General features: G+C 37.5%; 2 protein-coding genes across 11 annotated transcripts in view; both read left to right on the plus strand.

Moving 5' to 3' along the window:
* OCLN (occludin) overlaps positions 1-4132 on the plus strand; it is a 63897-nt gene extending 59765 nt beyond the window's left edge. For 4 of the 5 annotated variants that reach the window (XM_049865051.1, XM_049865070.1, XM_049865069.1 and 1 more), the window contains exon 9: positions 232-4132. In XM_049865051.1, the coding sequence (XP_049721008.1) occupies positions 232-333 (102 nt within the window). In that variant the 3' untranslated portion in view covers positions 334-4132. The remainder of the gene's footprint in view (positions 1-231) is intronic. The other variant, XM_049865043.1, reaches the window with a different exon arrangement.
* Positions 4133-10272: 6140 nt separating this feature from the next.
* The window catches only part of GTF2H2C (GTF2H2 family member C), a 68913-nt gene continuing 52222 nt past the window's right edge, over positions 10273-26963 (plus strand). For 3 of the 6 annotated variants that reach the window (XM_049865136.1, XM_049865145.1, XM_049865117.1), the window contains exons 1-12: positions 10290-13983; positions 15064-15154; positions 16804-16881; positions 17214-17250; positions 17462-17548; positions 18636-18686; positions 18996-19050; positions 21918-22023; positions 23287-23377; positions 23557-23644; positions 24138-24245; positions 25318-25381. In XM_049865136.1, the coding sequence (XP_049721093.1) occupies positions 15099-15154; positions 16804-16881; positions 17214-17250; positions 17462-17548; positions 18636-18686; positions 18996-19050; positions 21918-22023; positions 23287-23377; positions 23557-23644; positions 24138-24245; positions 25318-25381 (821 nt within the window). In that variant the 5' untranslated portion in view covers positions 10290-13983; positions 15064-15098. Of the gene's footprint in view, positions 13984-15063; positions 15155-16803; positions 16882-17213; positions 17251-17461; positions 17549-18635; positions 18687-18995; positions 19051-21917; positions 22024-23286; positions 23378-23556; positions 23645-24137; positions 24246-25317; positions 25382-26963 lie in introns of all 6 variants that reach the window. The other 3 variants (XR_007514831.1, XM_049865154.1, XM_049865127.1) reach the window with 2 other exon arrangements.

The raw sequence follows: 26963 nt of genomic DNA on the forward strand, positions 1-26963 counted from the left end.
ATATCCTTTGTAAAACTTAGTTAAGATGATATGATAGAGGAAAGAGAATCAATTGCCTCTGTGGTTAGTGAATACTGCTGAGTACTTTAAGTATGTTGCCTCATTTAACACTCCCGACAAGTCTATTTGACTAAGTAGTATTCCCTTTTTCCACCTCTGCCTTTCCAACAGCTAACACATGACCCATTTTGATTTGATTGAATTTATGTGATTCACTTTTTTCCTTTTTAGTCTGCAGATTACAAAAGTAAGAGGAATTATTGCAAGCAGTTGAAGAGCAAATTGTCACACATCAAGAAGATGGTTGGAGATTATGATAAACGGAAAACATAGAAAGCAGATGTCATCTTGTTTGAGAGATGGAGTATCTGTCTGATATCTCTGCAGTGTTCTCTGTCAGGCAAATGACTTTGGACTCGAAACCTGGGAGGTCAAACCTTTGTGATCATTACAAAGTTTTGATAGCTTTAATATCATCACTATAATATCAGTATTGAAGTGTTTTATAAATGGCTTTGAAAATCAACGGGGCTGAACACTCCAATTAAGGATTTTATGCTTTAAACATTGGTTTTTGTATTAAGAACTAAATACTGTTGGAGGTTTTTAAACCTGAAAGGAAGGTCCTGGTGTGAACTGTGCTGTGAACTTTAACACCCTGGGCGTGTCTTAATGATAATATGTAAGTGCATTCACACAGGTGATCTCATTTAATCCTCCCAGCTACTCTTCAGATAACTGCTATTTATAATCTTCCTTTTGTCATGTAAGAAAACTGGGTTCCTGCATTGAAGTATCTAAAGTGAAACTGCTTGTTTGCTAGCTTGCAGTTTTGGTGAAGTCTTTTTTATGACTCCACTAATAAAGCCCTTGGTCCTTCCTGTTTTAGCTAGCATGTACTGCATTCTGCCAGTCTCCCCGACTACCTATGTAAGTGGTTAAAAAGAACTTATCCTTGTTCTCTCTTGCTCTAATAAAGCTCATGTAAAATTAACAAATTTTAAGATTGTAAATATATACTTTTATAAAATCAAAATTTAAACTTACTGGTTAGAATTTTGTGTATTTTAAAAACATTTGCTATCTTTTATGGTTTACATTTTTTTTTTTTAACCCATTAGGCTTTTCCATTATAACTGAGTATCTGATTACATTTGTAATTCAGTTGTGACTTGAGTTGTATCTTACAAAAATTGTTCAAGTTCTGTACATATTTTATAAGGTATTAAATCTGATGTTTTCTTGCTATATTATACCTGTTTGATGTCATTAGTGCAGTTAAGCTGTGGAAAGCTGTACTCAGGAGTTGTATTTGTTGTTTTAAGCTATTTTGGGTGCTGTGCTGGTTGGTAGCTTCCCAATCTTTTGGCTATAAGAAGGCTGATTTGTCTGGAAATAGAATGCTATACCATAAAACACCAGATTATTTTGAATGGTGCCCTTTGATCGCAGCATTTTTTTTTTAATTCAAAGTCTTATTAGTAAAGTAAAATTAGCTGATAATACTGTATATATAGCTAACCAAGTTACAAAGGCGATTGTGATCATACTCCTAGGTTTTAGAAATGTACTCTTATGCAAAGGTTTTGCTTTTATGAAAGTCTCTCTAAGAATAATCTTTACGCTAATCTTTAGTGTTTAATTCAGACATCTTAAGTATATAATTGTCTATATACAAGTCTGGATGATTTTCTAAAGACAAACTCTTAAAAAATAATGTTTCCATTTTAACACTGATTGATTTCTTCAAATTGAAGAAACTGTTAATTTTCTGCATGCTGTACATACTTAGTAATACAAAAGATAGTCATAATCAGCTTATGCTTTTTATAGCTTTTGGGTTCACAGCAGATGGAAGGGACTCTTGAGCACCTTAACTGATTTTTTTGTCTGTTAAATTTCCAGCTCTATGTTCTTGGAAGTCAATGTACTTAGTTTATGAAGGCAAGTTTCCCAGTGTTCTGACAAAACTTCCTGGCTGAAGGGAGAGAATAATACGGGTTTGCAATGTAAAACTGTGCCATAAAATTGGACTTTGAAATAAAAAAAAAAATAAAATCAGTTTTCAAATGTGGAACTTACACTAAAGACCACTTCAAAAATAAGGACTAGGATGTTTCTCTCAGTGTTGACATTAACTAGCTGCATGTAATTTTGAAAAGCCACTCAGGTGGTTTCCTCATCTAGAAAATAAGGGGCTTAGAATTCAGAGGTTTCTTCCATTTCTGACCTTCTGGGTTCTGCTTTCTGCTATAAACCATTGTCCCAAGGAGTTTGTTGTGACGGCATGTGATCATTTTGATAAAAGTGCACTGCATAAAGCAATTCCCACCCTACATGTCATTATGTATTAAAAGTGAATAGGATCAAATATTTTCATTTTGAAATCTTCAAAGAAATGCAGAAAAGTACAAACATACATGTAGCCATCACCCAGAAATATGAAGCATTAGTGTTTTGTCATATGTTATTTGTATTTTTTGAAATAAAATTGTCTATTAGTATTTATGGAAACCCTGGTGGCGTAGTGGTTAAGTGCTATGGCTGCTAACCAAAGGGTCGGCAGTTCGAATCCACCAGGCGCTCCTTGGAAATTCTGTGGGGCAGTTCTACCCTGTCCTATAGGGTCGCTTTGAGTCAGAGTCGACTCGATGGCACTGGGTTTGGTTTTGGTTTATTAGTATAGTTAATATCTCATATTAACTATATATTTAACTGTATATGTATGAAATCTCATTTAATCCTCACAACAGTCTTTGGACATGTATCCATTTTTACCCTCATTCACATACTACAGATAAGGAAACTAAGCATTTGATAGATTTAGCTGGCCCCTGGCACACACCAGAAAGTGGCTAATCTCTGAGGATTGGAATCTCAGTCTGTTTGACAATTAGGTTCTAAACTTCCATCCTAGGCTGACTTTGTTAATAAATTAATGGATTAGATCATGTGGGATTGCTCTGGTTGATGTTAATATAAAGTAACCTGTTTTAATTTTCAGTACATTTTAAATACTTGAATATAAAATACTTCATATGAAATATTGAGTATCCGTAAAGAGCTGAATGGGTATATATCTGGAAAAGAGGAGTCAAGGCAGAAGAGTACTTTAATCATGGCTCCAGGGACCTTAGTTATAATTTGGGTTATGGGAGCTCCTCACACAAAGACATTTTCCCTACTTCAGCATTGGAATGGAAGTGTCTTCCCCACTCATCTTTTTCAGAGGCTGGAGGAGTCAGAATTCAAACTTAATGTCTCAGCAGCTCATAATTCCACTCCACCACACCCTGCCACCTCTGCCTGAAAGGACAAGTAAATGTGATGGAAGGCTGTATCATTCCTCCTCCTCGTGTGTTTCGTATCAGTAACATTTCTTCTGTTAATGGGAACAGTTTTCATGAACAAATGACTAGATCATTTGGACAGTTTTTTTAAAACATTGTGTTAGCAAATTAAAATAATGGTACTTCAGAGTTAGAAAAAACATGGACAAATAATCAGGATGTTTGCAACACAATGTGGAAGGGTGTCCCCAAAAAAGTGCAGTTGCCACAGGACCTTTTTGTTCTTCCCTGCATGTGTTGTCCTATCCTTCATTTACCCTCCAGCAAGTACCTGCAGTGTGACCTTGGACAAATTACTTAGCTTCCCTGTACCTCAGTTTTTCTTATCTATAAAACAGATACTTTTACCTAATCTCTTATAGTTGTTGTGAAGGAAGTTGATGTGTGACTTAGAACAATAAATGTCCAAAAGTAAATAATAAATATGGCCAGTTATGGTTACCTTTTCCCCACCTATATCCCAAAGCCAGAATATGAAACATCAAATAATTTAGTTTTTAAGAAATAGTTATGAACCATACCCAAAGCCAACTCTTCAGACATGGATTGGACTGGACAATGGGTTGGAGAGGGATGCTGGTGAGGAATTAGCTTCTTGGATCAGGTGGACACTTGAGACTATGTTGGCATCTCCTGCCTGGAGGAGGAGATGAGAGGGTAGCGGGGCTTAGAAGCTGGCGAAATGGACAAGAAAAGAGAGTGGAGGGAGAGAGCAGGCTGTCTCATTAGGGGGAGAGTAGTTGGGAGTATGTAGCAAGGTGTATATAAGTTTTTATGTGAGAGACTGACTTGATTTGTAAAATTTCACTTAAAGCACAATAAAAATTAAAAAAATAATTGTTTTTAAAAGTGCATGTATCATCCTATATGGTCTGTGTCAAGTGCACTCTAAAGCAGAATGTAAGTGCTTCTGAATTCTGCGAAGATACTGCATTAGGCTTGGCATTGTGACTTTTCATAGATGATGAACAAATGTTTCTAAGGAGAGGACACATCGAGTTTACATATCAAAGAGTATTAGGTACTGTTATAGGCTATTTTGGATGCTTTAAATGAGTCTTGTTCTCTCTGGAATAGTTGCAATAGGTCCCACTTAAAGGTACTGGAGTGCACAGGTTCACCTCTCCCAGTCCTTTTCAGGTTGCGTGGTCCTTGTATTTCAGCTTGATTCCACCAGGGCTTTGAACCGGTTCTGACCAGTTCAGTCAAGGTTGATGAAGCAAAACCCAAACAGACCCAAATTTTTAAAACTTGGTGAAGTGGAACAGGAAAAATTACAGGTCGATGCCCTGCTAGAAACTTAATCTCCCTCTTAGAATACAAGGGCAGCGTTCCCACTGCACAGCAACCAAATCTCTTGCCAGCATAGTCAAAAACAGCAGTGCACCGCTCAAAGATGGCGGCCCACACGTGTCGCTCTCCACAGTCCTGGCAATAACACAGGCTCTTGAAAAGGCTCACTACGCCTCCTCTGAGACTCCCATTCCAGGGCTTCAACCCGTAATTTTCCTGTTGCGCTTATCATTCCACATCACCCCAATTTTAAAATTCTGGTCCATTCCGATTTTGCTTCATCGGCCATGACTGAACCGGTCTGAAGCCCTGGATTCCACTGGCTGAGCTGTTCATGGATTTCCTAACTCCATGGATTGTGTCCAGCCACCCGTGGGCAAAGAACAGATTGTTCCATTCTTTATAGTTTCCCTTAGTTCTACAAGTTGAAATGTTAGACTAGGTTAGAGAATTTCTTTATCCCATCATTTTGTGCACAATTAGAATATTGTGTCACTCATAATTATGCCAAGAGATTACCATGGATTTACCCATATTTTGTTTTAGGCTAAAATCTTTACAAAGCAAATTTTGCAGTTGGAAAAGTCTGAACGACTCAGCCTCCTCTCCACAAATATGCTTTAATTTTAGTTTACTGTTGAGTTCACTGCCCGTTTCCTGGTTTTCCTTAAAAACTACCTAGACTGATGAATTACAAGAGAGAAACTTGGGGTTGTGGCTTTTTCTCATAGGAATGCCTCCCATCTAAGAATAGTCAACCAGAACCAAAAAAAAAAAAAAAGGAAACGTATGGAGTTTGTGTGTGAGATTCCTGTAAATTTATTCAAGGATGTGAGGGAGGCAAAGATAGAAGCCTGGTGGGCCTGGGAAAGAATTGGCAGTGCACATTTCCCTTTTAAAATTTTGCTATATACAAAGACAACATGAAAAATAAACTAAGACCTTGTCTTCTGGGAGGAAATAAAAAACCTGTCGCAATCAAGTCAATTCCGACTCATAGCAACCCTGGAGGACAGAGTAGAACTGCCTCATAGCATTTCCCAGGAGCGGCTGGTGGGTTTCATTAGCAGCCAAGCTCCTAACCACTGCGCCACGAGGGCCCCAGAGGAAATACAAGGAGCTGGTTATTGAACAGCCACAATTCAATAAAGTGTGTGTTTATCACAAGGGCCTTGCAGGGTAGGTGGAGGTATCTCCATTTTACAGATCAGCTCACAGACTTAGGGTTGTGACTCGAGGTCACTCAGCTAGTGTGGCAGAGCCTGACTTTAAATCCTGATCTGCTCTTTTCACTATTATGCAGGATGCCTTATGTTTATATTTTTGATGGGAGAGAGCACAGATGGAAGATTTTGATACTAACATAACAATATAGGCGACAGAAGGGATGCATATGCTGGGGCGGGAGGGGAATCCCAATCCCGCTCCTGCAACTCTTTTGTGTTATTCCTGTCCTGGTTCTAATCCTATTCCATCCTCTGAGGCGCTTTCCCTCCACATTTGTCAAGTGTGGAAATGCTAGTCGTTCTACTTGTGTGTACAAGACGCATCTCAAACAACTTGTCCAAAACTGTACTGATCTTACCTACTGTGAGCCTCCCCACTCCCGCCCCCCCTCCCCACTACTCAGTAATCACAACTTCAACTTTTCAGTCGCTCAGTCAGCTAAAAACTCTGGTGTCATCATTGCTTCTTTATTCGTAACATATCCAGCCTATCGACAAGGTTGAGGATGCAAACATTTCTCACCAGCCACACTGCCATACCACACTAGTCCAAACCATCACCATCCCTCCAAATTTCCTACAATGCTCACTCCCCCCATCCCACCTCTTTGCCTCAGCATTCACCATTCATCCCCTGCTCACTCCTTCTCTCCCTCAAATACAACAAATGTCCATAGATGGCCTCAACCGGCCTCTGGGTGGAGACTTAACATTCCTAATGAAAGAAAATCAACCTCTTTCTCCATCCTGGGGGATCAAATCCTTGCCTAAAGAAAATGCATAGTCATCCCCAAGCCCTCAGTGCCTGTGTGAAGGTCAATCCTGAATACTCATGATGAATTTACATTTCCCTGTCTGTTCTCTGTAAAAGTCCACCTCCCCAAGCTGCCTGTGAGCAGTCTTGGAGGCAGCAGCCCCAATTGCGCCTTTCCTTGTACAACAAAATAAAGGTGTTTTTCTGATCTCCCACCTTGGCCTCTTGTTTATTGGCTGTAACAAGTCAGGCCGAGCAAAACCTGGGGTTTTCACCCAGCAACAACACAAGCACTCAGAAAATCTAGAAGGACCTCATGCCCTGAATATCTCCAACCATGGAGTTTAAGATATGGTCACTAAGTATGAGTTTGGATTTAATCTGTGTTAGTCTAAATGTCATGCAATAGTTTACTAACAAGCAACTCAAACAAGCCTATAATTACAAAAGATATAAAGGACCAATAGCTTAGGAAAGAAAAAAAAAATGAGTTCAACCCACCCAGCGGCTATGTGGAATAAAGACCTGGCAGTCCGTTCCCATAAAGATCACAGCCTAGGAAACCTATGGAGCAGTTCTACTGTTGTTTCATGGGGTCTCTATGAGTAGAAAATTGACTGGAAGCCACCTAACAACAACAGTATGAGGAAAACTCCATGAAGGCAAGGATTTTTGTCAGCTTTCCATTGCTATTTCCTCAGTCCCTAGAACTGTTACCAGACTCAAAATAGGTGCTCAATAAATATTTGTTGAAGGGACAGCAGGAGGATCCAAATGCTCCATTTAGTTACTGCATGTTACATTACTACACTCATCATCAAACTAACAAGGTGCCAAATAGAGGAGCCCCGGTATACTGTTGCACTGCAATACTTGATTAGCTGCTGCTGCCGCTGCCTTCATCCCAACCTTTTAGAAATAATAAAAATTAAGTTCCCCAGACATCTAAGTCAATTGGCATAATAAAATCTATTAAGAAAACATTCCGCATCCCACTTTGAAGAGTGCTATCTGGGGTCTTAAACGCTAGCAAGCAGCCATCTAAGATGTATCAATTGGTCTCGACTCACCTGGATCAAAGGACAATGAAGAACACCAAGGACACAAGGCGATTACAACCCCAAGACGGAAAGGGCCACATGAACCAGCAACTACATCATCCTGAGACCAGAAGAACTAGATGGTGCCTGGCTACAACCGATGACTGCCCTGACAGGGAAAACAACAGAGAACCCCCGAGGGAGCAGGAGAGCAGTGGGATGCAGGACCCAAATTCTCATAAGACCAGACTTAATGGTCTGACTGAGACTAGAAGGACACCGGTGGTCATGGCCCCCAGACCTTCTGTTGGCCCAGGAAAGGAACCATTCCCAAAGCCAACTCTTCAGACATGGATTGGAGTGGACAATGGGTTGGAGTGGGATGCTGATGAGGAGTGAGCTTCTTGGATCAGGTGGACACTTGAGACTATGTTGGCATCTCCTGCCTGGAGGGGAGATGAGAGGGTGGAGGGGGTTAGAAGCTGGCAAAATGGACACGAAAAGAGAGAGTGGAGGGAGAGAGCGGGCTGTCTCATTAGGGGGAGAGTAATTGGGAGTGTGTAGCAAGGTGTATATGGGTTTTTGTGTGAGAGACTGACTTGATTTGTAAACTTCACTTAAAGCACAATAAAAATTATTAAAAAAAAAAATTTTAAGTTCCCCAGAGGCTGCTGATAAGCCCCCCTACAACTTTCCAGCCTTGCTTGCTGAAAGTGAGGAGAACTTGAAGCACTTGCTGATGAAGATCGAAGACCACAGCCTTCAGTATGGGTTACACTTCAACATAAAGAAAACAAAAATCCTCACAACTGGACCAATAAGCAACACCATGATAAATGGAGAAAAGATTGAGGTTGTCAAGGATTTCGTTTTACTTGGATTCACAGTCAACACCCATGGAAGCAGAAGTCAAATCAAAAGACACAGTGCATTGGCCAAATCAGCTGCAAGAGATCTCTTTAAAGTATTAAAAAGCAAACATGTCACCCTGAGGACTAAGGTGAGCCTGACCAAAGCCATGGTGTTTTCAATTGCCTCATATGCATATGAAATAAGGAAGACTGAAGAATAACTGACGCCTTTGAATTGTGGTGTTCATGAAGCGTATTGACTATACCACAGACTGCCAAAAGAATGCGTATCAGGATGGCGGAGTGGTCTAAGGCACCAGAAGCAAGGTGCGCACCTTGCCTGGGGGCATTCTGGTCTCCTAATGGAGGCGTGGGTTCAAATCCCACCTCTGACAGAGGGCTTTTTAGGAACCCCTGGTGGTGTAGTTGTTAAGTGCTAATGTTACCGTTTTCCGCACAAGCAAAGCTTTGTCGAAAAGGCTTGCAAGTGGAGACCAGGAAGAGACAAGGAGGGCCTAGAGCAATGCATACCTCTGTCTCACAGAACAAAAGACAGGCCTGGGTTTTTAAAAGTTTTTTTTGGGCGGGAAGAGATTCATGTTTATTCATAAGCACAGGTGGGGATACCTTAACCAAGATGCCAGCACAGCAGCTTTCCAAGATGGCTCCTGTCCTGGACGCCTCTGGGATTCATAGCAGGACTTATGATGGGGTGTCATGCCTGTGCAGTGTCTCGATCCCTGGGTTCAATTCCCTGGCTGGGGCTGCAGCCCCTTACTGCCCCTGGTGGAAGGTCACACAGTGGTCACAGGTGGATGTTCTGCACACAGCCCTGGGGCCGCTTTTCTCCAGCCACTTCTGAAAGACAACTTTAAAGAAGTTTGTGGGCTATTTTTAGATACCCTGTCCCATTGTTCTGGGGAATGCCTTTGTTTCTGTGCCCTGGCCCATTTCTTGTTATTTTGTAGATTTGGGGGCCCCTCTGTTCCCTATCTTACTAAGTCTCTAGATTCTACACTCAACCCCCTGTTACCTCCCTGATAGTATAGTCTGTTTCTCTTTTGCTTGCTTCTCTTCTAACCACACCAGCCTCTTTCCTATTCCTTAAACAGGCACCCTCCCATCTCAGGGCCTTTGCTCCCTGTCTTACTAAGGCTGCTAACCAAAAGGTCAGCAGTTCAAATACACCAGGCTCTCCTTGGAAACTCTGTGGGGGCAGTTCTACTCTGTCCTATAGGTTGCTGTGAGTCTTGGAAGAAGTACAACCAGAATGCTCCTTGGAGAAAAGGATGGCGAGGCTGCTTCTCACACTTCGGACATGTCAGGAGAAATCAGTCCCTAGAGAAGGACATCATGCTTGGTAGACGGTCAGAGAAAAAGAGGAAGACCCTCAAGGACATGGATTGACACAGTGGCCGCAAGGATGGGCTCAAGCATAACAATTGTGAGGATGGCGCAGGACTGGGCAGTGTTTCGTTCTGTTGTGCGTAGCGTCGCTATGAGCCCGAACCCACTCCAAGGCATCTAACAACCGCTTTCAAAGAGCGAATGGGGGCCACTAGGGGAACTGCGAGCCATCTCTGCCCAACTTTACAGCCTCTTTGCAAAGACTTGCTGAAAGATGGAGAGGCAGCCTCTCCCAGCACCTTAAATTCCGCCAGGCTTGCCAGTTTCCCGCTAAGACAGCCACCCCGGAAGCATCCGGAAGGCTTCTACGTCGTCGCAGGGCGTGGCGGAAGGACTTCTGTAGCGACCATAGAGAGGATTGGGAGGAACTTCCGGGTAGAGTGGCGGCTCGGCCGGCTGGGTGAGTCCGGGGACGAACGCGGTCCGCGTTGTGCTGCGGCAGGGACTCTTCGCCCGGGAAACGCCGCGACAAGGAGGGGCCTGCGCGGGCAGAGGCGGAGGGCTGAATTGCCCCGGCTTCTGAGGGAGTGAGGGGCAGAGGGATGTGTGGAGAGGGAGGCAGAGGACGACTTCTGTCTGGGGAGCTGCAAAGAAGCTTGTGGGGCTGCAGTCTGTAAAAGTGGCTCTACCTAAGACAAATTTTAGGAAGTGTAGTCCTGGGTTCGAGTTTGTACTCTGTCTTCAGCTGTGTGGCCTCGAGGCAGCCCCCAACCTCCCTGGCCTCGAGTTTCACACATGAAAAACAGAGACAGAAGTCACCCTGTCTCACAGGGCTTGGCAGGATAAGGTGTGCGGAAGAGCTTCGTAAACTGCAATGTTTGGTGCAGATCTCATTTGTTTGCAGATAGCATTTGGAGCTCCCGTGACAGGAATTAAACTAATAGACTTATTCTGGGGAAAGTAGTTTTTCGGGGATTGCGTTCCCAGGAAACGAATCAGCGATATTTGTGAGGATGAGAAGATGGAATATTAAAAAATTATAGACCGTTGGAGGTGGTACCAAAGAGGCTACCAAGTACATCTTTCTCCAGGATGCATATATAAATCCCTTCTCTTTTAAGAGCATACATTGTAAATATCCAACTTCCCTTTCAGCATCTCCAGTTATGGGGAGCTTAGTACTTCGTTTCCTATCCCTATGTTATCCCATTACAGACACCACCAAGAAGTCGTTGAGTCAAAAAAAAAAAAAAAATCCTTGAGTACAATGAGCCAAAAATGATTTCACTTGCAGTTTCTACTCATCAGTTCTTACTGTGTTTCTGAATCTTCAGAGAATTAGAATAAACTAAAATACTGTTTTTAAATGATTGATGTGATGAACACCAATAGCTTGGTTTTGAAGAATTTGAGTTCAAAAACATTAATATTATTCAAGCTTTTGATTATTGGGGTTCACAATAAATACAAAAAATGCTTATGGGAGGATTAAAAATGCTCTATTTAGTTACTTTGTGCTATGTTACCACACTTATCATCAAACTTAACAAGATGCGAACATGGTTAGGGTGTTGAAATAGCACAGATGTTAGGAATCATTAAGTCACTTCTAGTTACTTCTGGATACTAAAGTGGGTCACCAGGTTTCTTGAAACAAATGAGCCTCTTAGAGAGCCAAGGAGAAGATTGTTAATTCAATAGGAGGCAAACAGAACTTAAGCTAATAACATCTGATTGTATCTGGTGCCACAGAAACCAGTGGTGACATAAAAGCAGTCTCTAACTTGTCTATAGGTTTTATTTCCCGAAGTCAATTATTTAGATTTTTTAAAATAAATTTTTTCTATTGAAACAATGATATGAACAGAGCGTTATGGTCTAGGTTATATAGTCCTCATCACAAAAATTAATCTTTGCTCCTGCCTATGACAGGGATTTGTTTCACCCTTAATATCTTGGCACCAAGGATTCCTTTGATTCATCATTTATGGAAGAAAGAAGCTGAAAGAATGGATTGGGGAGGGAGACTCCATTGGGGAGGGTGGAGGTATGAGTGTGATGACTTCTGGCTAGGAACTTCTAAAGGTTACTGTGTGTGAAGTAATGAAAACAAGGTTAAGAATGTACCCAGAGTCAATGCTGAAGAAGCTTAGAAGAGGCAGGGCAGGGGGCTAGTATCTGGCATTGTGGGTTGTGGAAGGTCATTAGGAACTTGGGGATAAAGTCAGTTCAAACTGAAGGATAGAGTAGGATTAAACTTCAGAAGAGGTGAGATACTGAAAAGTTCTTACTAATCTGTCTCTGTAGCTTCTGCCTGTTGGTCCTAGTTGTTCCTGTGAATATGGAACAAGTTTAAATCATCTTTCATACTGCTCTTCATGATGATAAAATTGGTCTTCCTTGAATTTTTCTTTTTAACGCTAAACTCTCATATATTTGGAAGCGTGGCGTTAGTCGTCCTCACCGTCCCAGACATTTTCCTTCAACATCCTTCAGTTGTTATTTGTTTCTTTTAAAAGTAGCCATCAGAAAGAGAATAGTATTTCAGTAATGGTTCTCAGCAATGCAGGCTAAAATTTCTGTACTTTATAATCTCCATTATTCTACACACTCTATTTTTGTTACTATAAGGTAGTCTTTCACTAGCTTATTGTATATTTTTCGACAATCATATGTTGTCAGGTGCCATTAAGTCAGTTCTGACTCATAGGACTCTATGTACAGGAGAACAAGACAAAAAAGCCTGGTCTTGGACCATCCTCACAATCGTTGCTGTGTCTGAGCCTATTGTTGCAGCAGCTGTGTTAATCCATCTCATTGAGGGTTTTCCTCTTTTTCACTGACCTTCTACTGTTCCAAATGTGATGTCCTTCTCCAGGGACTTGTCCTTCTTGATAATATATCTGGAGTGCATAAGTCAAAGCCTTGCCATCCTCGCTTCCAAGGAGCACTCTGGCGGTACTTCTTCTGTTCATTCTTCTGGCAACCCATGGCATGTTCAGTATTCTTCTCCAGCACAATAATTCAAAGGCATCAGTTCTTCTTGGGTCTTTCTTATTCATTGTCCAGCTTTCACATGCATAGGAGTTGATTGAAAACACCATGGCTTGGGTCAGGCACACCTTAGTCCTCAAAGTGGCATCTTTGCTTTTTAACACTTGGAAGAGGTCATTTGCAGCAGATTTGCCCAATGCAATATGTCATTTGATATCTTGATTACTGCTTCCATGAGCGTTGATTGTGAATCTAAGTAAAATGAAATCCTTGACAACTTCATCCATTCCAGAAGGTAGCATATCATCAAGCTCCAATGTTACTGAAGGTAAAATTCCAAGCTGCGTTGAAGGCATTGGTGAAAAACAAGGCTTCAGGAATTGATGGAGTACCAGTTGAGATGTTTCAACAAATGAATGCAGTGTTGGAGGTGATCGCTCATATATGCCAAGAAATTTGGAAGACAGCTACGTGGCCAACTGACTGGAAGAGACCATATTTGTGTCCATTCTAAAGAAAGGTGATCCAACAGAATGCAGAAATTATTGAACAATATCATTAATATTGCATGCAAGGAAAATTTTGCTGAAGGTCATTCAAAAGTGGTTGCAGGAATACATTGACAGGGCACTGCCAGAAATTTAAGCCAGATTCAGAAGAGGATGTGGAATGCGGGGTATCATTGCTGATGTCAGATGGATCTTGGCTGAAAGCAGAGAATACCAGAAAGATGTTTACCTGTGTTTTATCGACTGTGCAAAGGTATTCGACTGTGTGGATCATAACAGTTTATGGATAACGTTGCAAAGAATGGGAGTTCTGGAACACTTAATTGTGCTCATGCAGAACCTGTACATAGACCAAGAGACAGTTGTTTGAACATTACAAGGGAATACGGCATGGTTTAGAATCAGGGAAGGTGTGTGTCAGTGTTGTATCCTTTCACCATACTTATTCAATTTGTATGCTGAGCAAATAATCTGAGAAGCTGGACTACATGAAGAAGATTATGTAATCGGGATTGGAGGAAGACTAACAGCCTGCAATATGCGGATGATACAACTTTGCTGAAAGTGAAGAGGATTTGAAGCACTTACTGATGAAGATCAAAGAGTACAGCCTTCAGAGGTTAACTAAAATACCTAAGTTCTTTCCTCTATTCATGTTAACCACACTTCTTTGTGCAGATAAATTTTTACACTCAAGTATAGGACTTTACTTTTATTCCTATCAAAGTTCAAGGTTATAGCCTGTCAAGATCTCTTTGAATCCAATTTCAGCATCTTATTGTGCTATTTGGATACTTCCCTTGCTTGAGGTAACTGTATGTAATGGGTGTTCCTAAGCTGGGCATTCTAGGACTCTCCACTGGAGTGTATCAGACGTTTTTCTAAGTGCTTTACATGTATTAACTCATTTTATCTTCATAATAATTATATGAGGTAGTTACTGTTTTATTTACATTAATTTCTTTTAATGCTTGAGCTCATGTTTAATTTTATGTCCTCCTTCTTTTGAATTATGGGTCATAAACATTTAAACCAAACCAAACCTGCTGCGGTTGAGTCAATTCCGAATCATAGCGACCCTACAGGACAGGGTAGAACTGCCCCATTGAATTTCCAAGGAACGCCTGGTGAATTTGAACTGCTGACCATTTGGTTAGCAGCTATAGCACTTAATCACTTAGCCACCAGGGTTTCCCATAAGCATTTACCCATTTATAAATAATAAATTTTATTTGAAAAACTTTTGATTATGGGAAAATTCAAACATACACAACATTAGAGGGATAATGAATCGTCACATATCCATCACTCAGCTACAATAACCATCAGTTGTGGCTAATCTTGTTTCATCCACACCTCTGCCCACTTCCCATAGTTTCCTGGACCTGACTTTGGGCACATTTGTAATGCATTTTTGTTTTTTAAAAATAGTAAAAAGATGTGTATTTCTGTTAGTTCCAAATTTGTGCAAAAATATTCATATTATTTCATGGGGATAGGAAAAAGAGTTCCTAGAGAATTTTGTAAAGAAGTGCTTTAATCCAAGAAGAGTTATTGAGTAGCCTACAGAGAGTAAGATGCCCTTGCATTCTGATTATATTAAACTTTTTATGTTTACTTCTCTTTAATTTTCAAATTTAATTGGATGCATCTGGTGACAAACACCTTTAGAATGTTCACAATCTAATGATTTTTATAGGATATTGAATTATATAATACATTTTAAGACAAAAAATGGATGAAGAACCTGAAAGAACTAAGCGATGGGAAGGAGGCTATGAAAGAACATGGTAAGTACCGCAGTAGTTCTCTCTTATTTTTTAGACTTTTGTTTTTGTTTTTTTTACAACTTTATTGAGGTATATTTTACATATCTTATAATTCACCCTTTTCCAATGCACAATTCAGTGATTTTTAAAAAATTTACTGAGTGTGCAGCTATCACCATAAACCAATTTTAGAACATTTTCACCACCCTACCTACTTACAATTACAAGCAGCCCCTGACTTAATACGGGGTTCCATTCTGACTACTCTGTTGTAAGTCGGTTCTGATAGAAGTTGAATACCTTTTTTTTTTTTTAGTTTTCATTATTACTACCTTTTATTATTATGTTTGTAAATCCGATCTTTGAACATCTGTGGGAGAAAGATAACATCAGCAAATGATGCGCTGCAACATTGTATGTAGTACATGTCACTAATGAAAAGATATAAAAAAAAAACAGGTGGTATAAGCACGGGTCATTATAACTGAATACTGTATAAGTCAGAGACTACCTATAATGTCTTTCTCACCTCTAGCTCCAGGCAATCACTAACCTACTTCCTGTCTCTATAAATTTACCTATTCTGGGCATTTCATATAATCACACAATACATGGTCTCTTGTATCTGGCTTTTTTCACTTAATATACTGTTTTCAAGGTTATCCATGTTGTAGTTCATGTTCACCTAACATACTGTTTTCAAGATTCATTGGTCAGTAGTTTGTTTTTATTGCTGCACGGTATTTCATGATGTGGATGTGTGACATTTTATTTATCCACGCACCGGTTGATGGACATTTAGATTGTTTCAATTTTGGAGTGCTATGAGTGATGCTACTTTGAATATTCACGTGTAAATCTTTGTGTGGACACAGGTGTTCATTTCTCTTAACAACAACAACCAAAAAAAACCATTGCTGTCGAGTCGATTCCACTCATAGCGAACCTATAGGACAGGGTAGAACTGCCCCATACGGTTTCCAATGAGTGCCTGGTGTGTTCAGACTGCCCACCTTTTGGTTGGTATTTCTCTTGGGCTTATCTTTTTAAATAAGTGATTATTGCTTATAGAGAGATCTTTTTTATATATATAGTTTGTTTTTGTTGTTGTTACTGAGAATATACACAGCAGAACATACACCAATTCAGCAATTTCTACATGTACAATTCAAAGACATTGATTACATCGTTTGAATTTTGCAACCATTCTCACCCTCCTTTTCTGAGTTGTTTCTCCCCTGTTAACATAAACTCACTGCCCCGCTGAGGTTCCTGTCTAATCTTTTGAGTAGCTATTGTCAGTTTGATCCCATATATAGATAGATCTTGAAAAAGCACAATACTCATGGCAGACATTCTTTACTAGTTAAGCTAAGCTATTGTTGGTTTTAAGAAGACTTCAGAGGATATTTTTGGTTTAAGTTTTAAAGATTATCTAAGGGCAGTGGTTTTGGGTCTTTATTCAGTCTCCATGGCTCCAGAAAATCTGGATTTCATAAGAATTTGAAATTCTATTATGCATTTTCTCCCTTTTGATCAGGATTCTTCTATAGAATCTCTGATCAAAATGTTCAGTCATGGTAGCCGGGCACCATCCAGTTCTGGTCTCATGGCAAAAGGGGCAGTTGTTTCATAGAGGCAATTAGCCACACAATTCATTTCCTCCTTAGGGAGATTCTTAAAGAAGATGAATCTGGATCACTTAAAGCTACAATAGAAGACATTCTTTTTAAAGCAAAGAGAAAAAGGTATGTACATCTTCATAAGCGTATTACAGAAAGCAAAATACGTTCCTTTAAGCCGTTCTGTCTACCTACACCCACTCTGCAGTACTTCATTTCTGTTGTGTTTCAGGGAAACTGGCTTCTTGCCTTCTGAGTAGGTGGAAAGAACCAGGGACCTATCCTGGACTCAAAAGGGAAATAAGTCTTCAGGAAACCACCCAAATTTCTATAATTATGTGGAGCTCATAGCTTAGTAATTGTAAATACTTCTTATTTCATTAGAAAATGCAGGTTATTTGGAAAGTTGATTTTTAGTATATAGTATTTCATTAAAATTTTTTGAATAATTTTAACAGAGTATTTGAGCACCATGGACAAGTTCGACTTGGAATGGTATGTTATTATTTGTTTTCCTTTATTGGTACAGAATTAGTTTGGGTAGAGAAACATTCTGGCTTAGTAGAATAAACAATAGTAAAATAGCAAACCTTTTAAAAGAATGTAGTTAAAATATATGTGTAGATTGAAGAGAATATTAAAATGCTATTTTAATTCTTGGTGAAAAATAAATTTGAAATTTATTCTTATTTATTTCTTTGGGTAGATGCGCCACCTTTATGTGGTAGTAGATGGATCCAGAACAATGGAAGACCAAGATTTAAAGCCCAATAGACTGACATGTACTTTAAAGGTATAGTAAAATCATTTTAATTTATATTAAATGTGGGAGAGGACACTGAATTCTTTAAAAAATTTTTTTAAAGAATACAATTTTATTTTTCTTTAGAGTTAATGCAAACTATTACCAGTTACCAGTTGCTATCAAGTCAATTCTGACTCATAGTGACCTTATGCGTGTCAGAGTAGAACTGTGCTCCATAGGGTTTTCAATGGCTGATTTTTTGAAAATAAATCACTAGGCCTTTCTTCCTAGGTGTCTCTGGGTGCACTCAAACTTCCAGCCTTTCAGTTAGCAACCGAGTGCATTAACTGTTTGTACCTCTCAGGAACTTCCATACAAAGTATGTTGTTGTTGTGTGCTGTTGAGTAACCCTAACCCTAACCTATATGAGAGAGTAGATGTGCCCCATATAGTTTCCTATGTTGCAAATCTTTACAGGAGCAGATTGCCAGATCTTTTTTCTCGCGGAGCTGCTGGTTGGTTCAAACCACCATCCGTTCACTTAGCAGCTGAGCATTTAACCCCTGTGCCACCAGGGCTCCTTATACAAACTATAGCCAAGTAGAAATCCTGCCAGATCATTTAAGGAAATCATAAGCCAAAATAGCTAATGATTTGTGCCCTTAATTTCCACCCTCCCATTCAAATCAGAACCTTGCTTTGTCAGCTATCTTTTTTCTTTATTGGATCTTCATTCTTCACTGACTTACTTGAATCTCATCTCCTAAGTTTACAAATACATTCAGGTTATTCCAAATTTAACAAAACTCTCAATTCTGCTTATTTTCTGGTTTCTATTTTCATTTAACTGGATCTGTTCCTTTGCTTAAATTGCTTCTGTCTGATGTGTTCAAATGGGTCCATCTTTTAAAGACTAGCTTAGAGCCATCTTATCACTTAACAGTTAAAATTAAGGTTTTTACTAGCTAATTAGTTTAATTTTGTGTTTTTACTAGTGAAATTAAAAAAAAATCTACTATAAGCTTAAAAATCATGGGAAGAGTCATTGGATAAATCAGTTTCACAAAGCATTAATTAAACGTTTTCCTTATGGTTGCAATTTTGCTCTTACCTATTTTTTTTTCCCCTCAAACAGTTGTTGGAATACTTCGTAGAGGAATATTTTGATCAAAATCCTATTAGTCAGGTATGTATGTAGTGATAGAATTCAGAATTAGAGTCCTGATATTGCTGCCAAGTATAATTTATTCAAAAAATGGTACATATTTTCTGTGAATTACTAAATGATTCAAATTGAGAATTGGTGAAAAGCAAAATAACTCTAAAACTTAAGCAATTATAGTGTACTCATAGCTAAATTTATTTGTCAAAAACACCATGAGAAAAAATTTCTTCTATGTCGCTTGTTCCTTTGTAATAATTTAATTATGTTAATTCTTATTAAAAGGCAATAATTTGTTAAATTAAAATAGGTCATTTTTGTTTTTGTTTTGAGATTGGAATAATTGTAACTAAGAGTAAGAGAGCTGAAAAACTGACTGAACTCTCAGGTATGTTTTGTCTATACATAAATGTGCATAAAATTACCTTTATTAGATAGTAGACATAAGGACTCAAGGACTTTGCCTTATTTACCCAGCTTTGTAATGCTCTTTCTGTGGCTGCACAATAAGTACAGAGAAGTCTTTCGCTAAGCTCTGTATGTAAGACCACTTAATAATAAAAAGGTTAACTGTTTTAAATTGAGTTCTGCACAGCGGTGGGTAGTATTGCAAAGAATATAAGTGTATTTATTTAAAATCTGTACATTCTTATCCCGATAGTATTAAGATAAAATTATTGTAACCGTTCGTAAAACTCAATCTTAAAATTAACTTTTTAAAGAAATTAAACCTCTAATTTAAAGAGGAAAGAGTATAAACATTGAACTGTGGCTGTCGTTAATGATTCTGGTTGCATCACATGCCTAACCGAATTTTAGTCTCTTAAGCGATAGTAATGGTGGTTTTTATTTGCCTGTGTATGTGCTGTTATAAATTCACATCACTCATTCCATTTTATTTTCCGTGAATTACACTGTCCCTTAAATCTTGTTCTAAACCTTTCATCCTTGCCATGACACATAAGCAGTAAACTGTATGCTAGCTTAAAGTGACCCAAGAAATTCACTTGTGATAACTACCTCCCCTAAAAAAAAAACTCAAAGTAGCTTAAGTTCAAAAGGTAAATTAACAGCCCATGTTTAGAAGTCAGGCTGATTTCAGGTACAGTTGCTTCCAGGGGTCCTAGTTCTGTCTGACTTCATTCTCTGATGTGTTTTCTTTTGGCAAAATGATTTCCATTAATAACCTCAAGTCTGTATCATGGTAGTAAGCTATAGCTTCATCACAGGTGCCAGGGAGGACTCTAACTGGCCGTGCTTATGACATGCCCCACACGGGCAGTCAGAGTGGGCAGGGGAATGAAGTATTTTATTGGTAGTCCTGGATTATGCCTATCTTCGGGACAGGATAGAGGCACAGTCTGCTCCACCTGAACCACACGAGCTAAGCAGAATTATTATATAATCAAGTAAGGATTTAGGACTGGCTCCCTTCTCCCTCTTCCCCAAAGTAGTAGTTGATTTCTATGGGTGCCAGGGAAGTAATACATATATAGATGAAGAAGCCTGTAGAGATTCTGACAGGCTTATTGAAGGTACTGTCTCACCTTTCAGTGAGAGTCACTTCCGTAAGCCACGCTGACACTGACGTAGCATGCTTCTTTCCTATGCCCATAGCACAGCTGGAGATGAAAAGACATTTCATATAGTATGGTAGAAAGAGAAGTAGATAGAGAGCTGGGAGATCTGGGTTTGAGTGCTGGTTCTGCCATGAGCTAGGCATACATCATTTAACTTCTCTGAATTTGTTTTTTCACTTATGAAATGAAGGAGTTAGACTTAGGGAAGGACTATTTGTATCTATAATTTTATGACTCCAATAAATCTAAATTGTTTATAATAAATATGGCAAATGGTTAATATTTTAAAGCTTATTCAGATAAATAATAGCACCAGGAAGCTCTAAATAGATGAACGGATGAGAAGGGAGATAATTGACATCAAAATAAAAACAGAAAATAAATAAATATTAAAAAAAAAAAGTTTAGCCAAGCAAGTGGTCAAAGAAATACAGACTAACTCAATACACTTTTATTGTTTTAAATTGGCGAAATTAAGTTTCAAAAGCAAAGTATTGCTTAATGAACCCTGAGAAACTAGTATTTATAAAACCAGACTTATAAATGAATTTAAAATTTTTTTGAAAAAGGGCCACAAAAGTGATTGTTCCCTGTAATTATACTTACATAATGTTATGAAAGAAGAAAAAGACTTACTATACAAGGATAGTGTTTACCGTACTATATATAATAGTGACAAATTGGAAATAAATGTTCAACAGTATGGAAGTAATTTGATGAACTACACTATATGATAAAACTAATGAAAATTTCAACTAGTTAATTAATTAATTAATATGGAGACATTAATTAATATGGAGACAGTGCTGAAATAGGAGAAAATGTTTATAGAATATCACATTTCTTTGAATATAAATAAGAGAAACCTTTATCTTATGAGCCATTAAGAAGGAAAAACCTTGGCAGTTAAACTTTGACACAGTATTAAATGATACACAAATTGGTCACACCAGCTTGGTGGTGCTTGACAATCCTGTCAGATTTTAGGGATTTGACAGTTTTGTCTACTTGTAGCACTCCTCCCTTCTTAGAGCCTATAAAGGTCTTTTTTTTCCCCCCCAAGAAAATAGGAAATTGCAGATATTCTTCCATCAATGAATTATTTGCTTTGCTAGTAATACACTTCTACCTCATTGCTCTGTTCTATGCCTTTCTAAATGCAAATATAACCTTTTGTATTAATAAATTTTCTAAAAACATTTTAAAATAGCAGTTAAACAACATGAATAGCACCAGCAATGTACATGATACAATTAAAGTGGCAACACTTTTAATAACTAATAAATAGTAGGTTGGCATGTGAGCAGGCAATGACGACTATGTCACTAATGCTGCATGGCTGCCAGTGATTGGTCGTAGGATGTATCTTGATTTCAGAAATGTGAAAATACATTAGTCTTACAAATATGGAAATATTAAAAGTAAAAAGTTATACACACTCGGATTAATGTTTAAAATGTATGTGCTAATAGATACAAAGAAACAGATCATTTTATTTTTTCAGCAGGAATGAGGTTAACAAACATTTTTGAGAAAAGTGCAACTTGCTGGAAGTTCAAATTGAAGAGAGTCTGTGCTTTAACATCCTAGATCTTTAAATTTTTGGAGAAGCATAAATTTCCATAAAGTATGTGTTAGATTTTGTTAAAAGTAAATTATTCCATTTCTATTCTAGGAAACCCAAGGAAACACATAACATCTTTAAAGAAAGCTGTAGACATGACCTGCCATGGAGAACCATCTCTTTATAATTCCTTAAACATGGCTATGCAGACTCTGAAGTTAGTATTTTACATTTATTATTCATAATTAATTTCTAAGTTTTTTGAATGAATTAAGTTGAAATGTCAATATGTTAATGTTAGTCTCCATAAACCCAGCTATAATGAAATCATTATTAGAAGAAAAAATGTAGAATGACATTTATGATTTTTAGTATGGTGTTAGTTGGTAATTTTATTTTTATTTTACATTTTAATAGGTGAGGCATATGCTTAAAAGTTTTAGAAAAATATCAAAACTATGTTTAGAAAATATAATCAAAACTAGCACAAAAGAAATACATTGATGAAAAAATAAATATTTTATTTAAAATGGATTGTTTATAGAATTTAGTGTGATATAATAATTTTGAATTGGTTGTATATTTATTAACTTTTATTAACTTGTTTTATAATACATCTATACATTGATAGCAAGTTCAGTTGCATGGAATATAGCTAAGAAACCCAAAGGAAGTATTCAGTAGCAGCGTGGGTTGCTATGAGTCAGAATCAACTCGATGGCAGCTAACAACAACAAAGCTCATATATTTTATCCCTTGATAGGCTGCTCTGACTCACACTTTATACCTTTATATAATAAATATTTTTATAGTTTCAAAGTAGAAGAGAAGGAAGTAATGCATGTACAAGAGATAGGTACAATGGCAGCATCCATAAGTGGTAGTTGAGAGTCTGATAATGCAGATCTTAACAGAAAACCTATAAAGCTGATAAAATTGCTCCAGAAAGGATAAGAATTCCTATTTAGTATAGGGGCAAACAGCTCACCACGTTTTAAACCCCCCATAAGCTATTATTTAATTAAAATGATATACAAAGATTATTTATAATTATAATGACTCTGAATCATCAACAGATTGTTATAGTCTTAAAGAAGTGTATTACTATTGTTAAGCTATGCGTATACAACTGAAAGTTGACCCATGTGGTATTGTCATACTTCCCGATGTATACTTAGATTTTGTATGAAACAAACCTACTAGAATGTAAGCTCCATGATGTCAGGAACCTTGTCAATCATATTTGTTATTCAATCCACAACTGAATAAATGAATCAATATGAAGAAATATGTAGTTCATTTTAGAAAATTTATATTAAAGTCTTTAAAATATATTCACAATTCATTCCCTTGCAGTGTTGAAACAAACAAGGTGTTCTGTAGTCTAAATGTGTAAACCACATGTACTATTCTTTTTGGGTAATGTTAATGTTAATTTAATTTGTTATACCTAATTGGAGTGTATTTTATCTTTCTTTAGACACATGCCAGGACATACAAGTAGAGAAGTCCTGATCATCTTTAGCAGCCTTACAACTTGTGATCCCTCTAATATCTATGATTTAGTCAAGGTAGAACCACACATTTTTTATAATCAAAACCAAAGTTACAACTCTGAAGAGAATTCTCTAGTGAATTTATCACTAGTTTTCAGAGCATTCTTTCTGTTTTTCAAACACATTAATTCTTAAATGTTTTTCTTCTCCCCCCTTGCTGGCCCCAACCCTCTGTCTACTTGGGTTTTATGAAGACTCTAAAGGCAGCTAAAATTAGAGTGTCTGTTATTGGATTGTCTGCAGAGGTTCGAGTTTGCACTGTACTTGCTCGTGAGACTGGTGGTATGTGTCTAGAATTGTCAGTATTTATTTATAATTACCATGTATGAAATAACAATTAAACTAGTTAGAATGTTTTAATATGCTTGTCAGCTACTAAATTTATACAAGTTCATATCTTGTAGTCCAAAATATAGATGTCACCTTAAATATATCATTGATTCTGTAAGAGATCATCCTCAAATGCAAGAAAAGTTTTTTAGTATTTATGTATTTAGAGGAAGTACTGTATAACTCCTGGAAAATTAGAAATTTCAGTATGTATAGTACTTCATGGAGATCTCATAATATGGCTATAATAAAATTGTAATTATACACAGAGAAGTCAATTTAGAGATATTACTTAAACTGTTTTTAAATGACAGTTTAACTTAAGTCTTTATTTTGAAAATGTACATTTTCAGATGATATATCTTTTACCAAATTACATAGAAATTGTAATTTGTTCTTGTATCTGGAATGCTGATTTTTTTCCTTTTACTCTTTGTCTTATTAGGCACTTACCATGTTATTTTAGATGAGAGCCATTACAAAGAATTGCTAACACATCACGTTAGTCCTCCTCCTGCCAGCTCCAATTCTGAATGCTCACTTATTCGTATGGGTACGTGTCTATTCTGTGTTATATTGAAATAGACATTTTCTATATTTATTTTGGTCACTTTAGGCTTTCTTTTTTCATTTGCACAAATTGCTGTTTTAACACTCCAGTATTTCTCTTTTCACTTAAATATTTTATATTTAGAAAACAAATAATGCTTATTGAGCAATTTTGGAAAATACAGTGAAGTAAAAAGAGGAAAATAAAAACCAGGTTTAATCCTGTCACCCAGAGAACACCACTGGCTTTCTTTTATTAAGGCTAGAAAAGTATAAAGACACTTTATTGAAAAAATACTTGTTATATTAAGAACTTTGAAAAACAAGCTACAAAATCCTCTGTATTGTATGGTCAATGCTGTTTAATACAAATTATGCGAAAACAAAATGTTACAAGGAAGTAAGCCAAACTGCTACAAGTGATTTTTTGGGAGTATTGGGGTGAATAGAATGATGGGTTTTGAATCATTTAAAAAAACTTTTAATTTTCTTTTATTTTCCAAAAATTTTATAACGTTTTCTCCTTCACATAAAGCAAATATTTTTCTGGTTGGTCTTTTGTTTGTTTTCATATGTAGGTAAATTTTTATGTAGTGAAATCTCTTTTCTTTTATGGTTTCTGCTTTTCCTAAACATGTTTTCAGAATTAAAAAATACGTACAAGGAACAAACAACATGAAAAGTTTGTGTATTCCGAAATTTTAATCATACAATTATATTCTTATAGAGGGGGTGAGTGGACTATGTAATAGAAGCTCCCAGTTGTGTCAGAAACTGCTTAAAAATCACAAACTGTTTTTCTTTTAAAAAGCAGTATGTATTGTTAGTAAATTAGAAAATGTAGATATGAACTTTAGAATCAGAAGTCATACGTGCAGTCAGATCATTCCCCCACCACCCCCACTTTTAGTTTTTCTTGTAGTTTGGATTTTCAGCCAGTTTCATCGTAAGTGTATCTAAGAGGCAGGAAAGAGAACATTTGTACAAGCTTTCTGGTAGGAACACTTCTAGATTTCTATTCCTAGAATTCTGCTATTTGCTTGGAAAAGAAAGTAACACAATTTTCTTCTGTGAAGGATTTCCTCAGCATACCATTGCTTCTCTGTCTGATCAAGATGCCAAACCTTCATTCAGCATGGCGTAAGTAAAGACCTCAGGATTGTCTGTGATCATCTGTTACGGTTTTAATTCCTTACTCTTAAGTTATAAATTTTAAAAATGGGCTTAAAATGTAATGATTATTGTAAAATAGTATTTTTTACCTAGCTGTAAAAAGGAGTGAGGACTCTGTGTACTTCAGTGGAATGATCTTCAGGATATATTACTAAGTAAAAGAGCAAGGTAGAGAAAAGTATATAGTATACTACCTCTCATCTGAGAGCCAGGGCGAGTGGTACCCTAGGCAATGCAATAGATTTAGTAGATATTTTTGTAGCTCTTACATATTTGTTTATGTTAATAATAAAAACAACAATAATGGAAGTATGAAGAAAAAAATTTTAAATGATTATATGGAGGAAGGGGTGTGGGGAAAGGCAGAGGGATCAGGTATACACCATCGATTTTTCTGAATATACCTTGTTTGGAACTTTATATTTTATATGGTTGTAAAACAGAATTAAATTTAAGAATGAAAGTATAATGAACAGGATTTGTCCTCTACCTTAAATGACCAAAAACAACAACAAAAAAAAACAGACAAAATACATAAAGCAACAATTTTCAGACACTAGACAACAAGCAGTGCAGGTAATGATCCCTTGAAGAAGAGAAATAAATGGGGTAAGCCTTATGACTATTTCACCTTACCCCCTGGAAAGAATTTCCAGGCTGCTACTTAGAGAGGGGAACCCAAACAGAGCCCAAAGGTCTTGCTGAGTTGAAGAGACAAAGGCCAGGGTTTGAGGGAGGCCGAGATGTCTAGAATTTGCAGGGCAGTATAAATTTTTTTTTTTTTTTTTTATATCAGAAAGAGTTGCACAGAGAGCTCTCTGGAGATTTGCAGAAAGTTCCCCATGAATTCTTAGCTGAGTATTGATCAGCAGATGCATATGAGGAAACTACCAGAGGCCAGCGAAAGAACCATGGAAAGGAACAGGCAGAACAATCTCCAGAGTTTACACAGGGCAGCGAATGGTCCGTGTTGCCACGGCCTGACCTCTTAACATAAAGGATATTGAAAACAGTCCACAATAATGGAATCAAATTAACCCCAGACTAGCAGTTGTTAAGTGCTACAGCTGCTAATCAAAGGGTCAGCAGTTTGAATCTGCCAGGCGTTCCTTGGAAACTCTATGGGGCAGTTCTACTCTGTCCTATAGGGTCGCTATGAGTCGGAATCGACTCGACGGCACTGGGTAAGCAATTGTTCTAGACCAGCCTAACAAAGCTTAAGAGGAAGTTTTGAACAGATCAAACTATTTTCAAGTAACTTAACTATATTCCAGAATAAAGCCCCAAAATACTTAATACAGAAAAATCCAGCACTCAAAGCAAAATTCGCCACATCTAGTAGTCAAAAGTTATCAGGCATGCAAAGAGTTAGGAAAATGACCCTAAGAAGGAAAAAAAGCATTCATTGGAAACATACTTAGAAATGACACAGTTGATAGAATTAGTAGACAAAGACATTAAAAATAGCTATTATAAGTATACTCCATGTTCAGGAAGGTAGAAAACATGAGCCTGATAGGAAAAGATATGGAAGATATAAAAAAAGACC

The sequence above is a fragment of the Elephas maximus genome, chromosome 2 (assembly GCF_024166365.1).
Source record: "Elephas maximus indicus isolate mEleMax1 chromosome 2, mEleMax1 primary haplotype, whole genome shotgun sequence".
NCBI lineage: Eukaryota > Metazoa > Chordata > Mammalia > Proboscidea > Elephantidae > Elephas > Elephas maximus.